Source organism: Xenia sp. Carnegie-2017, unplaced genomic scaffold, assembly GCF_021976095.1.
Source record: "Xenia sp. Carnegie-2017 unplaced genomic scaffold, XeniaSp_v1 HiC_scaffold_6, whole genome shotgun sequence".
In the NCBI taxonomy this organism is placed as follows: Eukaryota; Metazoa; Cnidaria; class Anthozoa; order Malacalcyonacea; family Xeniidae; genus Xenia; species Xenia sp. Carnegie-2017.
Window position 1 is genome coordinate 1,377,299 of NW_025813526.1, and position 13,925 is coordinate 1,391,223.

Sequence of the window (13,925 nt, forward strand, 5' to 3'; positions counted from 1 at the left end):
AACATTCTACTCCACCCAGCTACGCTTATGTGACCCGCTATGGCAGGACTGTAAAACCACCAACTAGATTTGGCCAAGATACCTAAGTTACTTATAGAACATTGTCACTTAGCTAATCCAACATATAGATTACAATCTTATTACAGTTAAGTGTTAGATTAATCTCAGAAGGGAAGATGTCATGAGTTATTGATTAATTTGTAATTTGAGTAGTCTGAATTCAGTCTAATAAAGACAAGAGGCACAATCATTACAGACTCCACCATCCGAAACTCTTCCATTTGTTCCAACATCAGCATAGATGCATTCATAATCAGGTCCAGCTATAGCCATGAGTACAATGGAATGAGTATGCTTATAGTTGTAGTAATAGGAGCCCACATTCGCAGGTGGCTGCATCACAATGTGCTTCCCATCTATAGCTCCAATACAATTTGGATAGTTCCACCTTTCTTCAAACTTAGAAGCTATTTCAAGCCATTGCTCATTGGTTGAGGGAACTTTGAAAAATTTTGGTCCAAGATGCTTAATTATGGCCTTGCCAACTTCTTTAATAATGTATGATATTGCAGGCACACATACTCTGAACTGGAAGCTCATACTTCGGAATGTTTCACCTGTGGCCAGGAATCTTAAAGTTAATGTTAATCTTTCTGGGGAAATTACTCTTTGCCCTCCGTTGATTCTCTGTGGAGTAATGAGCGATGCAATCTCTTGAAGTATGTATTTAAAATCTTTATATGACATTCGCATCATTTCAATCTGACGCAGTGTCTTCCATCATCAATTCTCTAACGATAGTATTAAAGTAACCCATCTCTCCGCGTCTTTTAATCCATCGACGAGTTTTTCCACGAGTGGGCTTCTTTTCTTGCTCGTCAAGACTGATGAATGTAGCAAAAGCTGCAGCAAGTTTTCGCTTTTTAAATGCGTCGACCATGTTGATGTAATTGTCATTGACATAAAACCAGTGAACTATAGTTGACAGTTCACTGCATAAAACTACTCATGTATCCCACAATTCATTTGTAGTTAAATGCTGGTCCAACATTGTTGGATCCGTACGTGGATCGTTTAAACACAACCGTCCAACATTATCCAATGTGCATCCAACAATGTTGTACGATGTTGGTCCAACATTGTTGGATCGTTTAAACGGGCCTTAAAGAACTTAATGATGTCCAGCAATATGAACGTAGAGATTGCTGTGAAATAACCGGTATTCCTGTCGAACAAAATGAAGTTACTTATAACTTAGTCGAGTTGGCTCATTAATAGACCTAAAACTGGATGCGGAAGTTATTTGTTTCTCATCGCTTGCCTATAAGAAGCGAACCTTATACTTCTAGTTCACGAACCAAAGTAACCACCAGAACCGCCGATCGAAATATTGATCCTGCTCTCCATCATCCAAAAATTATTGTGAAATTTGTCTTAAGGGAAACAAAGGAACTATTTTTTAAAAGCCGCAAAAAGTGGAATGGGATAACAACAAAAGATCTTGGATTAGCTAGGATTTCTGACAACAAAATATATATCTCGGAAAGCCTGACTCCAAAAAACAAAGAACTTTTCAAGGCGTGTTTGAAATATCACTGAGAGAATAACTTTAAGTTTATATGGACGAACCAAGGATGTGTCTATTTGAGAAAAAACACAGACTCACCATCAAGGAAAATCACCAGCTTGGATGATTTGAGATATGGATAAAATCTCAAATTCGAGATAAGTCATGTGATATTCTATCCTAAAATTTTTTTTAAGTATATTACTCTCCTGATAGACTAGTGATGTCCAAAGCTGCTAATAGTATCACCAATGTTTATTCAGCTAGTGCCATTAGCTGTCGTTCTTCAAAAAGAGATGATTACCTTAATGAACTACCTAGACTAGAATTGATCACTCATTTGAATGATTTCCCAGATGTGAATTGTGTTGACACTGATAATAATGATTTTTCTAGTGTAAACTTAAATTATTATACGAGCCATGAGTTTCATAGTAATATACTTGATAAAAATGCTGTTCCTAATTGTGAGTTTTCTATATTACATTGTAATATTTGCAGCTTGTCAGCTAATTTTGACCGTCTGCAAATATTGTTAACAGAGCTTCGACATAATTTAAATATTGTTGGATTGACAGAAACTAGGATAAAACATAATAGATGTAATTAGTAATATTTTTACTCCTGGATACCAGTTTGTTTTTCAACCTACCCTTTCTGAAGCTGGAGGTGTAGGAATTTATATAAAGGATGATACGAAATTTAACTTAAGAGATGATTTGAGTCAAACTACTAATGATTTTGAGGCTTAAAGGATAGAGATGCACTGCAAAACACGTAATTTGGTCTGTGCTGTGATTTATTAGACACCCTAATGGTAATCTAGCAAATTTTTCAAACTACTTTTATGCTGCTACTAGTAAAATTTCCATTGAATGTAAACTATGTTCTATTATGGATGACTTTAACCTAAATCTATTGAACTTTGAATCGCACAATCCAACTGGCGAGTTTATTAATACACTAGCATCATATTTTTTTAAACCACATATAACTAAACCTACCAGAATAACTAATTACTCTGCAACACTCATTGACAATATCTTTTTAATTCAATTGAATTTGACACAATCAGTGGTAACTTGTTATGTAATTTGGCAGATCATCTGCCAAATTTTCTAATAATCAAGAAATAGCCACACTCTACATCTAAAAGTGTGATTTAAAAGAGGGATTATTCTATGTTTGATAGAGAAAGATTATTGGCAGAGGTTCAGAGTATCAATTGGCAGAAAATATTTTCAAATGACCATGATGTTGATTCTATTTTTCATTCTTTTTATACTAATATAACTGAAGTCATTGATAAACATATTCCAATAAAAAGACTCTCAAAAAGGGAATTCAAATTACAAACAAAACCATGGATTACTAAAGCCATAAGGGTCTCTATTGCTAGGAAGAATATCCTTTATAGGAAATATATAAAATTTAGAAATGACTATAATTTAACTAAATTTAGGCATTACAGAAATAAACTGAAGCATTTGTTGCAAATAAGCAAAAAAATGTATTATTGACTATTTTGCAACAAACAATTGTAATCGCAAAGAGACATGGAAAGGAATTAAACAAATAATCAATTTTAAGACTAAGTCAGTAATAGCTCCTACTACTCTTGACATTAACAATGCAAAAATAACTGACAAAATCACCATTGCTAATGCTTTTAATGATTACTTTGTTACTATTGGTCCAAAACTTGCTGCTAAAATTCCTAGGGTGGACTCTACATTTGATAAATTTATGCCAAATTCTTTAGCTAATAGCTTTGTACTTTTCCGTGTGACAACCAACGAAATTGAATGTATTATTGGTAAATTGAATGCTTCTAAATCAACAGGCCTTTTAGTATTCCAGTTAATATTTTAAAATTGCTAAAGTACTTAGTGTCTGTACCATTTGAGATTTTATTTAATTATTCATTTTCTACTGGCATGATTCCAAACAAATTATAAACAGCGAGAGTAATTCCCATTCACAAGAACGGTGACAGAGCGGACATATCGAATTATCGTCCAATCTCTTTGCTTTCAATTTTTAATAAAATTATGGAAAAACTAATGTATAGTAGACTGGTTGAATTCTTTCAAAAATATGAGATATTTTTTGAGGGTCAATTTGGCTGTTAATCCAATCATTCTACTGTCCATGCCCTTTATCTTATTATATATAAAATTCAGGGAGCTATCGAAAATAAACTTTTTTCTTGTGGTATTTTCCTAGATTTAGCTAAGGCCTTTGACACTATTAATCAGAATATCTTGATTAGAAAACTGGAATACTATGGAATTAGGGGTATAGCCTTGAAATGGTTCTACTCATATTTAACTGACAGATCTCAATTTGTTTTCATTAATAATACTGCATCTGACACTAAACTTATTCCTAGTGGTGTTCCTTAGGGTTCTGTACTAGGTCCTCTACTCTTTCTTTTATATATTAATGACTTTTGCAACTGTGCCCCTCAGCTAAATTTTCATCTTTGCAGATGACTCAAATTTTCTTTGCTGTGATAGAAGCTTAATAGATACGGAAATTAAAATAAATAATCAACTGACTTTTGTTAGTGAATGGCTTTCTGCTAATAAACTATCTCTCAATGTAGATAAGTCATTTTACCTTCTCTATCCTCCTTCCCAAAAAAATTGTAGTAAAAAGTTAAATATTTTGATAAATGGAATACAAATTAAGGAAAAACAAAGTATTAAGTATTTGGGAGTTATTATCGATAGAAATCTTAAATGGAAAGATCATGTACATGAGCTTTCAAAAAAAATTGCTAGGAATATAGGTATTCTATCAAAATTGAGACATTTTGTTGAAGAAAAGACCTTAATTCAATTGTACTACGCTATCATTTATCCTTTTCTTATTTATGCAGTGGCAGTTTGGGAAATAATTACAAATCTATTTTAACTCCATTGATTATTTTGCAAAAAAAAGCTGAGCGAATAATTACTTTCTCCAAATTTGATGAACATACCACTCCTCTGTTCAAGAAACTAAATTACTAAAATTTCAGGATTTTGTCTATCTCAAGACAACCTTGTTTTTACATAATTTTTACAATTCAAAACTTCCAAAAAATTAAATGATTTCTTTAATCTAGTAGTGGAGCAGCACAGCCACAATACTAGGTTAGCTTCTAAGGCAAATTATTCTCTACCTTTAGTTTGTACCAATTAGGGAAAATTCAATATACGGTTTATTGGAACTAAGATATGGAACAGTGTTGATGAATCTCTTATTCTTATTTCAAAAAGAAACTAAAACTTCGATTAACTGATAAGTATGAATGTCAAATGAATTGTGTGATTCAAAGTTTGGTTATATTTATATTTATATATATTCTTATATTTGCATATTTTTTTCTTATGACCCTACATCCATGTGTACAACTGTATTTATATGAATCGTGTTAATCTTCATTTACTTTTCTTTATTTTATGTCAAATTATACATGTCAAACAGCATGTCAATCATCAACAAGCTATGTTAATTAACGTGTAATATAGTTATTTAGTTAATATTATTGTAACTATTTTTTTTTGTTCCATAGAAAGATGAAGTTATTATTTACTATTTATAAATAATAGCTCTTATCTCCAATTAGTATAACTATATTATATTATCTTTATTATATAAAACATATTATATTATTCTAAAGTCACCAGTCTCTATGGTTAAGGCAGTTGCACATTCAGCACACTTGATGCAACTTGTAATTTTCTTGGCTATGTATCCACTAATATAGGTCAGTACATCGTCATGCCAAAGAGTGGAACTGTTTAATAATGCTGCAACTCTCCTATCAACATTTTGTGTCTATTCAGCTAGCTTGCTTTCACTTACAACAGAGCAGTTGCTGGGGCTGTCACTTCATTCTTTTGTAGCAGTGCTCGGAGTGCCCACTTAAACTGTAGAGCATTTGGATTGTTATTCCATCCCATACAACTTCTCAATTTAAGACAACACTGATGCTTAGCGAGACTTAAAGATAATATGTAAATTCTCGCGTTTTTTTATGGAAATGTTAGCCAGGACCAGGCTGCCTCGTTTATTAGAGCAGAAAAACCATAGGTGTATGGCAATTTTCTTTACTAGTAAAGTTTCATGTATTGAATAATGAAATATCAGTAGTTTACTTATCTTTGTACGTAAGTGTCATCAAAATGAACCAACTGAGCAGTATGATACAATTTTTGTCTCAGAAGTCATTAGTTGCATGTTAATAATCTGATGCTATTTAGACATTAGTATTTGTAAAATTGTATTGCCATTGGAAACAACTGGTATCATAGATGGTGTTGTAGCTATAGCATAATAAAAACATGAACTATAACTAAGTATGATAAGCATAAAAGTCCAGTGGCGTAGCTAGGAAAAATAGTCACTCCCACCAATCCATCTCGCGCCTCTGGCGCGACCCCACTAGGGGGGTCAGGGGGCATGCTCCCCCAGAAAATTTTGAAATCCAGAGCCTTGGAAACAGCATTTCCTGCGATTTCGAGGGCGAATTATTTGTTGTACAATAATTTATAAAACCCATTTTGTTAGCTGCATTCTTAATGTGGCAATCGTTGAAACTGCAACTAGTTAAAAGGTACTAAAGGTGGCTCAGAGAAACGTTACGCAGGAGACAATTGTCCCCTAAAACATAATTTACTCATCACTGCCCTGCATAAACAGAAGAAATTTGTATTAGCACAAAAATAATATAGTATACGACACTTCTAAAGTGCATAGAGAGATTTTTCTTAGCATTCTACTTGTTAGTTTAAACTTGTTTAGATTGGGGCAAGTAGACAGGGATGGCTTTATTCTTTAAAGTTATGCTTAATTTTCTCAATGAAGTACCATGTATTATACGAACAAATATCAAAACACATACTATACTCATTTATAAAGAAAGGCCAGCCTCCTGGGTTTTCTACAAATTTTCAACCACCTCGTTATGCAACACCTCTGATTCCTCTTTCTTTTCAATGATATCTTTGTGAATAGATATTCTACACAAAGAGCTAAGCCGACCTTGACCCATTCTATTTCTTAAATAGCTTTTACCCTTTTAAGCAAGAAAACGACCTCTCTACTGAAGCACTTGCCACTGCCAACATACCATTCAATTTTAACAAATTTACCACTTGACCTAAACTCGACTGGAGATTAAATTTGAAGATGTATTTAAGAACCTCATTACTGCACTCGTTGTGAAAGTCCTTGTCGTTGTAAATGAACGAAAGTTGACTCTCCAAAGTTTGGATGTCAAAAAGAGGACTATACTTATCTTTGAGAAGATTGATCTTCTCCTGTGGAACTATGCCCTTCCATGTAGTAAATAGTTTAGGATTTACAAGGTCTAAAAACTCGAACTGATTAATATCTTGAAATCGTTCACTTAACATGCCTTTAATGGAATCAATAATCTCAAAATAAAGCTGTTTGTAATTGTATCTACTATCTGCTCTGGTTGCTGGTGGGCCTACTTTTTCTAGTGCAGTTTAGTAAAACTCGGTGAAAGCTTGATCTGTGCGAAGTGACACAATAAACTGCTTGAAATTGTCAATCTTTCTTATGCCATAGTTAAAATGGGTTTCCCTATTTTGAAGAATGGAATACAAAATTGTGGACTGTTCTAAAATCCTGTAAAAAACACACACTAGAAAACAAAAGAGAAAGCTATCAAGATAATGCAGTAAGCCACTTATTTTACTTAATGACTCATCATCCCACCCAGCTGGTTGTTCAAGTACCCCTCAAAAATATCTAAAAGTTTTTCATAGTTTTTGTGCAATACATTGATTAATCTAGAGCGATAATACCATCTTGTTTCACCAGGGCAGGAAACTCAAGGTTGTTAGATGTGAGAAAAGCTTTTCTTTTGGGGCATTGCTTGTAAATGTGCTGAATGTAGCTATATTAATAAAAAGATTTTAACAGGAGAAATTGATGAGGCTGACTGGCATAGGACCAGGTTCAATCTATGAGCTGCACAATGAACAAAATGAGCAAAAGGATACTCTTGTCGAACCAATGCTTGAACACCATTGATATGGCCAGACATGACAGAAGCACCATCATATGTTTGTAAAACCAGTTTTTCTTTTATATTAGAATACTCACCAAGTTTATCTTTGACAACTTGTGATATTGCTGTGGCATTTCTGTTCATACTTACATCCACAAATCCTAATTGCCTCTCCATAATTTCACTTGCTTTGTCAAACCGAGCAATAACACTTAGCTGCTCTTTGGTGGAGACATCAGATGCTTCATCAACCTGAATACTCATAAATGTGCAATCATTTATTTCCTTTCTGATTTCATCTTCAATAATTGAATCAAGACAGCTGATAAGACCATTTTGAATTTCTGGGGAGACTCCAGTAAATCTTCTGTCACCAGTCTACTGTGCAGTCGACGCTCAAATACAGAATCAAACTTAGCAAAACATTCGAGCAACTCTCTATAATTACCTTTGTTCAAGCTACCTTCGGACTCATTGTGACCTCTAAATGGCAACTCTTGCTTTGACAAATACAGCACGGCCTCAGTAACAGTCTTTAAAATTTCTCGATTTTGTCTTAACTCCTTATTGTGACGCTGAATCTCATTTCTTCTAGCGAGGGACATAAGACAATCAATTCGTTCACTAGCTCCATACGTTTTCCATGTCTTAAATGCAGTCAAATGCGATTTAGATTATTCATGCTTCTTAGCATCAGACATAATACTCCGCATATCGTTGTAGCCATTCTTAGTCCACGATGGCGATGTTTTTGGGGAAAACATTAGACATGGCCAACAAAACACTTTCTGCAAGGTTGTACTGCCACACAGCCAGTCCTTCGCCTCATACCAATCTCTCTGAAATGCTCTTCTCTTATTTTGGATAGTTAAATCAGGAGTAGGCCGTTCATGAACGATAACATTCTGTTCGACCGACGATCGAGCAGAGAACGGTTTAGCTAATAAGCTATTTACTAAATCAACATCAGTTGAGCAAATCGCAGTCGCACTTGAAGCCATTGTGTCATACACAAATACAAAATAGCAATTTGAGAGTAAACACAATGGAAAATTAATACCGACAATGACACGTAATTTGATAATCACCAATGGCTGTACTCGTATTAAAAGGTCGAATAATTACAACCTCCGCCAATTTAAAATAGCGGGAGTTCGACTATAAAAACAGCAGATTTGAGCATGCGTCAAGTCCCTTAGCCAACCAGAATTCAAAACTTCTTATATAGAATTATATTGTATGTTCCGCCCTCTGAAGATGGGCGGAATACGTGGAGAATCGCGCGAGTATGCAATGTGCGAGAAAAGGCGGTTGCTAGGTTACATAACAAATCTTGAGATTTTGCTGTATTACCATTACGAACCACCTAATAAAAGCGTAAATATGAACGAATAAAACATAATATTACAAATTGTTCGTGAAATAATGTATATCTTATGTCCAAATAGAATATTTATTATTTTTTTGGGAAATTTCTACTCCCGCCAGGTGGGAGTAGCGGGACCGCTAGCTACGCCACTGTAAAAGTCACATATATTTTATTCACAGCTATATCTTATAATAATCTCAGCCATAGCCAGCATTTTTATTTGGTCCCCCAATGCTATCCCAATACTGCTGTGTTCACTCTCAGTAAATACAATAGATTTCTAATGAAATGAGCAATGATGCAGTGAAATTTACATAGCAAGTGTACAGCATTGAGTTCTATAATAACTAGAGCGGCTAACTTTACTGGGGCGAGGATGCCAAAAAAATGGCGGCCAAAGGACGTATTTCCGCTGAAATGATCGCTTTGCAGAAAAATAATATTCTTGACCTCCTCCTGGTTTTTTATAGTAAATTGTAAAGAATTTTTCAAAAACAAACACGATATCACAGAATATGGATATCGTTAGTTCCATATTCTGTGACCATTCTTTTTTGGCATTTCTTTTATAATGCCAACACTTGAATCGTTCAAGTATTGGATGTCGTAGTTTCCACAAAAAGGAACATATCGCTTCTCACAGGTGAGGTAGTTGTTTGTTTTGTTAGTCCGTCAACGATTGAAAAGCAAATATACATGCACTTGAAAAGCCATAAAATACATATTAAAGATCGTATATTTTAAGACTGACTTGAACGCCAAATATACTGATGTTTCCTGTTTTTGTTTATAAAATTCTGCATACTTTTCTGTCATTTGTTAATGCATGAAATCGTAAATTTACCCATTTATTTGCAACGAATAAAAGGCAAAATGGCGAAATCTCATTATGGATATAGTATGCAAAAAAAATTTGCATAATGAAAATATGGCATTATGGATATAGTATGCAAAAAAAAATTGCATAATGAAAATATGGCATTATGGATATAGTATGCAAAAAGATTTGCATAATGAAAATTTACATAATCATAACCAATAGATGAGGTAAGCGTTTATTTTTTATTTTTCTTTAACTATAAATTTAGTGATTATTGTAATACACTTTAGAATAAATTCTGGCGTATTTTCTCGTACCATCCACACGGTATGTAAATAGGCCACTCAGCTTTTCAGGCATGCCATATAGGACGTATACGTAGACATAGCAAAGAAATGTTCACGATGTAATCATCGTACCAAAGGCAGGTAACAAGTAATGATAAATCATAAATGATAATGATTATTGATAAATGTAGAGCTTGTTAAGTTCTATTTGCTGACAACATGCAGGAAAAATCAAGGAGTAAAGATGACTGGAAGATGTTATTGACCAGGCAGAGTCTTAAAAAATGATAATGCTGTAAAGATAATTGATTTATTGTCTGCCCTATCCAGAGTTATTTAATTTGATTGTGGTCAAATTCTATGGATGGAGACAATGGATTCACTAAGGATGCCTTGAATGCTTTGAAGTTAAAGTTCATGATCCAAAGAAAGATGGCAAGAAGGTTTTGTGTGTTTTGATGCTTAATGAAATGTCAATTCACAAACATGTAAAATGGAAGGCCATAAAGTTTGTGTCTATGTAAACATTTGTACTGAGATTGATGATGACTCGATGCAGATGTGAAGCTTCAAACTGTATAAGCCATTGGGTTTTATATAACTTAATGTTTAAATCATGTCATATCTTTATCAAAATATTTTAGTTGAGTGTTGTTTGAATGTTACTAATATCTAATGCACTATACTGAAGCATTAAAGATTCAGTGATGAAACCTTTAAAGTTACTGTACTGTGTATTCCTTATATATTTCTTATATTTCTTTAAGAAAAATTTGGGCTTATTTACCTATTAGAGTACAGAATGGATATTTATTATATGCATTATTGCTGCTTTTTTAAAGAAAAGTTTTTCACTTTTCAAAGCTTTTCTACAAATTTTTTGCTTCTTATTTCTTATCATGAGATTGATGATATTGAGGTAATATAATCCAATAACTTTCTAATTTCTAAAAAGCTTTTAAGCTTCTAGCATAAAAGTACACTATAGGTATGTAATTCATTTGGTTTTATTGCCTTGCTATGACATATCTACTTGCACTTCATCATTCTTGTATGAACAAAACACCAGATGTGGATACTAAGAGAACAAAATGCACTACCAACTGCTTATGAAATTTATTATTGAGGTGAAAACTGTGTTAATCATTCAAATTATAGTGCACTTTATTGCAAATATAGGAAAAACAAAACAGAGTGAAAAAGGAAGGTAGAAATATTAAAACTACAAATGAATTATAAACACCATTGGAAGCATAAGTGTTTTGATGATTATTTGCATTTTGCCCAATTCATATATCAATACAACAAAATCAAAATGTGCTACAACTTCACAAGTATTTGATGCAGTTGCACTTCAGAACATCACAAAAAGGTTACTTAAAGTAATTTCTATACAATATTGTTTGTTTTCATTTACCAAACCTATGCAGACTTGAGTCTTTTTGAAATTTAATATGAAACTCAATTACAGAAAATCCGTAAATATCCAGAGATTTAATATGTACTTTTTTAAAGAAACAAGTAAAAATCCTACAATTGTCACGAAAAAAGCCATTGCCCATTGCATGAAAAGAAGCAAAATAGCAATGATAAAAAATAAGCTAACTTCTCTCGTGAACCGTGGAGATGAACAATGATATACTTTTTTGTATAGACTAAAGAGTTAAATCGATCAAACAAGTTTGACGCTGGTAAGAAAACAACGCACATCTGCATTCATACATGTGTAGCCGATATATAACTCTTTCGTCGATAGTTATAAATGCATCCTCGTAGGAGCAGATAACTGACAACCACAGTTGACTCGCTGTTATGAATTTAAGGTTTTTACCTTGATTTTTATGAAACATGGGAGCAAAACGACTATTCATTTGAAGCAATATCTCGGGACCTAATGACGTTAAAATCTTTTCAATTTTTTTACAAAAGCATTTTAATAACTTCACATATCTCATGGCACAAACGTTATTCGTAAAGCGGTAGAGACCATAGAGAAATTAGTGAGAAAGTTTAGTAGCCAGAAGCGCGTCCGCCTCTTTCGATTACTTTAGGAATAACCTTTTCTAAATGATCAATGTATTACATTTTACTTTAGTCATTCTTGTTCGCCAAAATTTCTTATGCCTTCAATGAGTTCTTCTTTAGTCTTTGGCTTCCATAATTTACGCAAATAGTTCTTCAATTCGTGCCACACAAGCTCAATTGGATTCATATCGGGGCTTTCCATTGGGTTTTCCACCAATTGATGCAGTTGGCAGAGTAATAAGCCTGAGCCAATTTGCTTGTGTGTTTGGGGTCATTGTCTTGCATAAATTTGTGACCGTCATGATACACGTCCCTTATAAAAGGCTCTAGATGTCGTTTTAAGATATCTTCCACAAAGAAATTAGCGTTCATTATACCCGTGAAGATCGCTATCTTTGTTGCCCCACGCCGAGAGATGCCAGCCCAAATGTGGACCTTAATTGGATGCTTTGGTATTCCTTTCAATTTAGGAGGTTCCCATCATCTGTGAAATGATATTCTGGCGTTACTTTCCATCGCGACAGTGCTTTCGTCGGTAAAAATGACGTCGTCAAAGGTTTCTTCATTTGATTTGCAATCCTCGGCAAACTTTAGTCTTTTTTCTCGATTCGTTTCTCTAACGAGCTGACAGTATTTAGTGCCAGTGCATAACCATCCAAGCTTTCTACGATCTCTTTTGACTGTTTGTGCTGATATTTTGATTTTATACATCTCGAAAATCTTTTTCATTAGATCTGTAGAAGATGTTTCATCGTTTTCTTCCATACACCTATCGATAAATTCCATAATGTTTTCATGCACTTTAGTCGGCTTGCATTCTTTCTTTGGAAAAGTTAATAATCCTGTCTTTTCAAATTCTGTAAGATTTTGCCTACTGATTGTAAAATTATTTTGTTCCTCCAGAATTTTACGTATTTGTAATATACGAAAGCCTTCTTTACGAAGGCGAATAACTTCAAGTTTTAGCATGGTAGTCAAGCGAGCCATGAGTACAAGTATCGAAAGAGTTAAACGTATGAATCTGTCTACGCATTTAACTATTTATAGGACATGATTTCATTTCATGGACCAATTGATAATTGTGAATCACACCATCTCATTCATTTTTGTCGGCATGTCATTTGTTCACTGCTCACTCGCAAAGTTCAACTGAATCGCGAGTCACTCGCTCAATCGCAACTCGTCACTGTCGGGTGACTCTAGTGACATACACCTATCGATAATATTTCCATGCAGTTTAGATGGCTTGCGTTATACGTATGAGTCATTCTGGGTATATGTAACTATTTATAGGACATGATTTCATTAATTGCTGACTTTAAGTGTCAAAAGCTTTTATGAATAGAGTTTGTATGAAATATGGAAAACGGAAGTCATTAGTCGAACGATAATCCTTTTGCCACGAGGTGACTTTTTAAAATTTTAATGTATCAATTATTTTTTCATATAAATATTCATCTTTGCGTGCATGTTTTGCAGTTAATTTAACCCTTTCATTCCCAAATTATTAGCCGTGGCCAAAAAAATTTTTCTGCGCTATATACGCATAAAAACAATGTTAAATATGTCATGAATTTCATTGCTAGTCTAAAAATTTATATTTTCATGGAATTAAAATTTTGTTGCCAAATGGCAACATTGGGAGTATAGTGACATAGCTCTATACTTAATACTCATGTTTATTGATTGACATTGAAGTGTTATAATTATTTTACCTGTATTAAAATCCATAAAATTAACTAAAAATACAATTGATCAGTGAGGCTCCCATTTACTCCAAGTAAAAGAAAAAAATATGTACAAAATAGCAATACTACAAGTAAGAA

General features: G+C 33.6%; 1 protein-coding gene across 1 annotated transcript; it reads right to left on the minus strand.

Annotated features, from left to right (window-relative positions):
* Positions 1–225: 225 nt before the first annotated feature.
* LOC124458322 (protein ANTAGONIST OF LIKE HETEROCHROMATIN PROTEIN 1-like) lies at positions 226–756 on the minus strand. Its single transcript, XM_047008362.1, has one exon. The coding sequence runs from the start codon at positions 754–756 to the stop codon at positions 226–228; it is 531 nt and encodes a 176-aa protein (XP_046864318.1).
* Between the last annotated feature and the right edge of the window lie 13,169 nt (positions 757–13,925).

Excerpts from the sequence above, each read along its gene's own strand:
- LOC124458322 (XM_047008362.1), bottom strand. The coding sequence starts at position 756 with ATGATGCGAATGTCATATAAAGATTTTAAATACATACTTCAAGAGATT.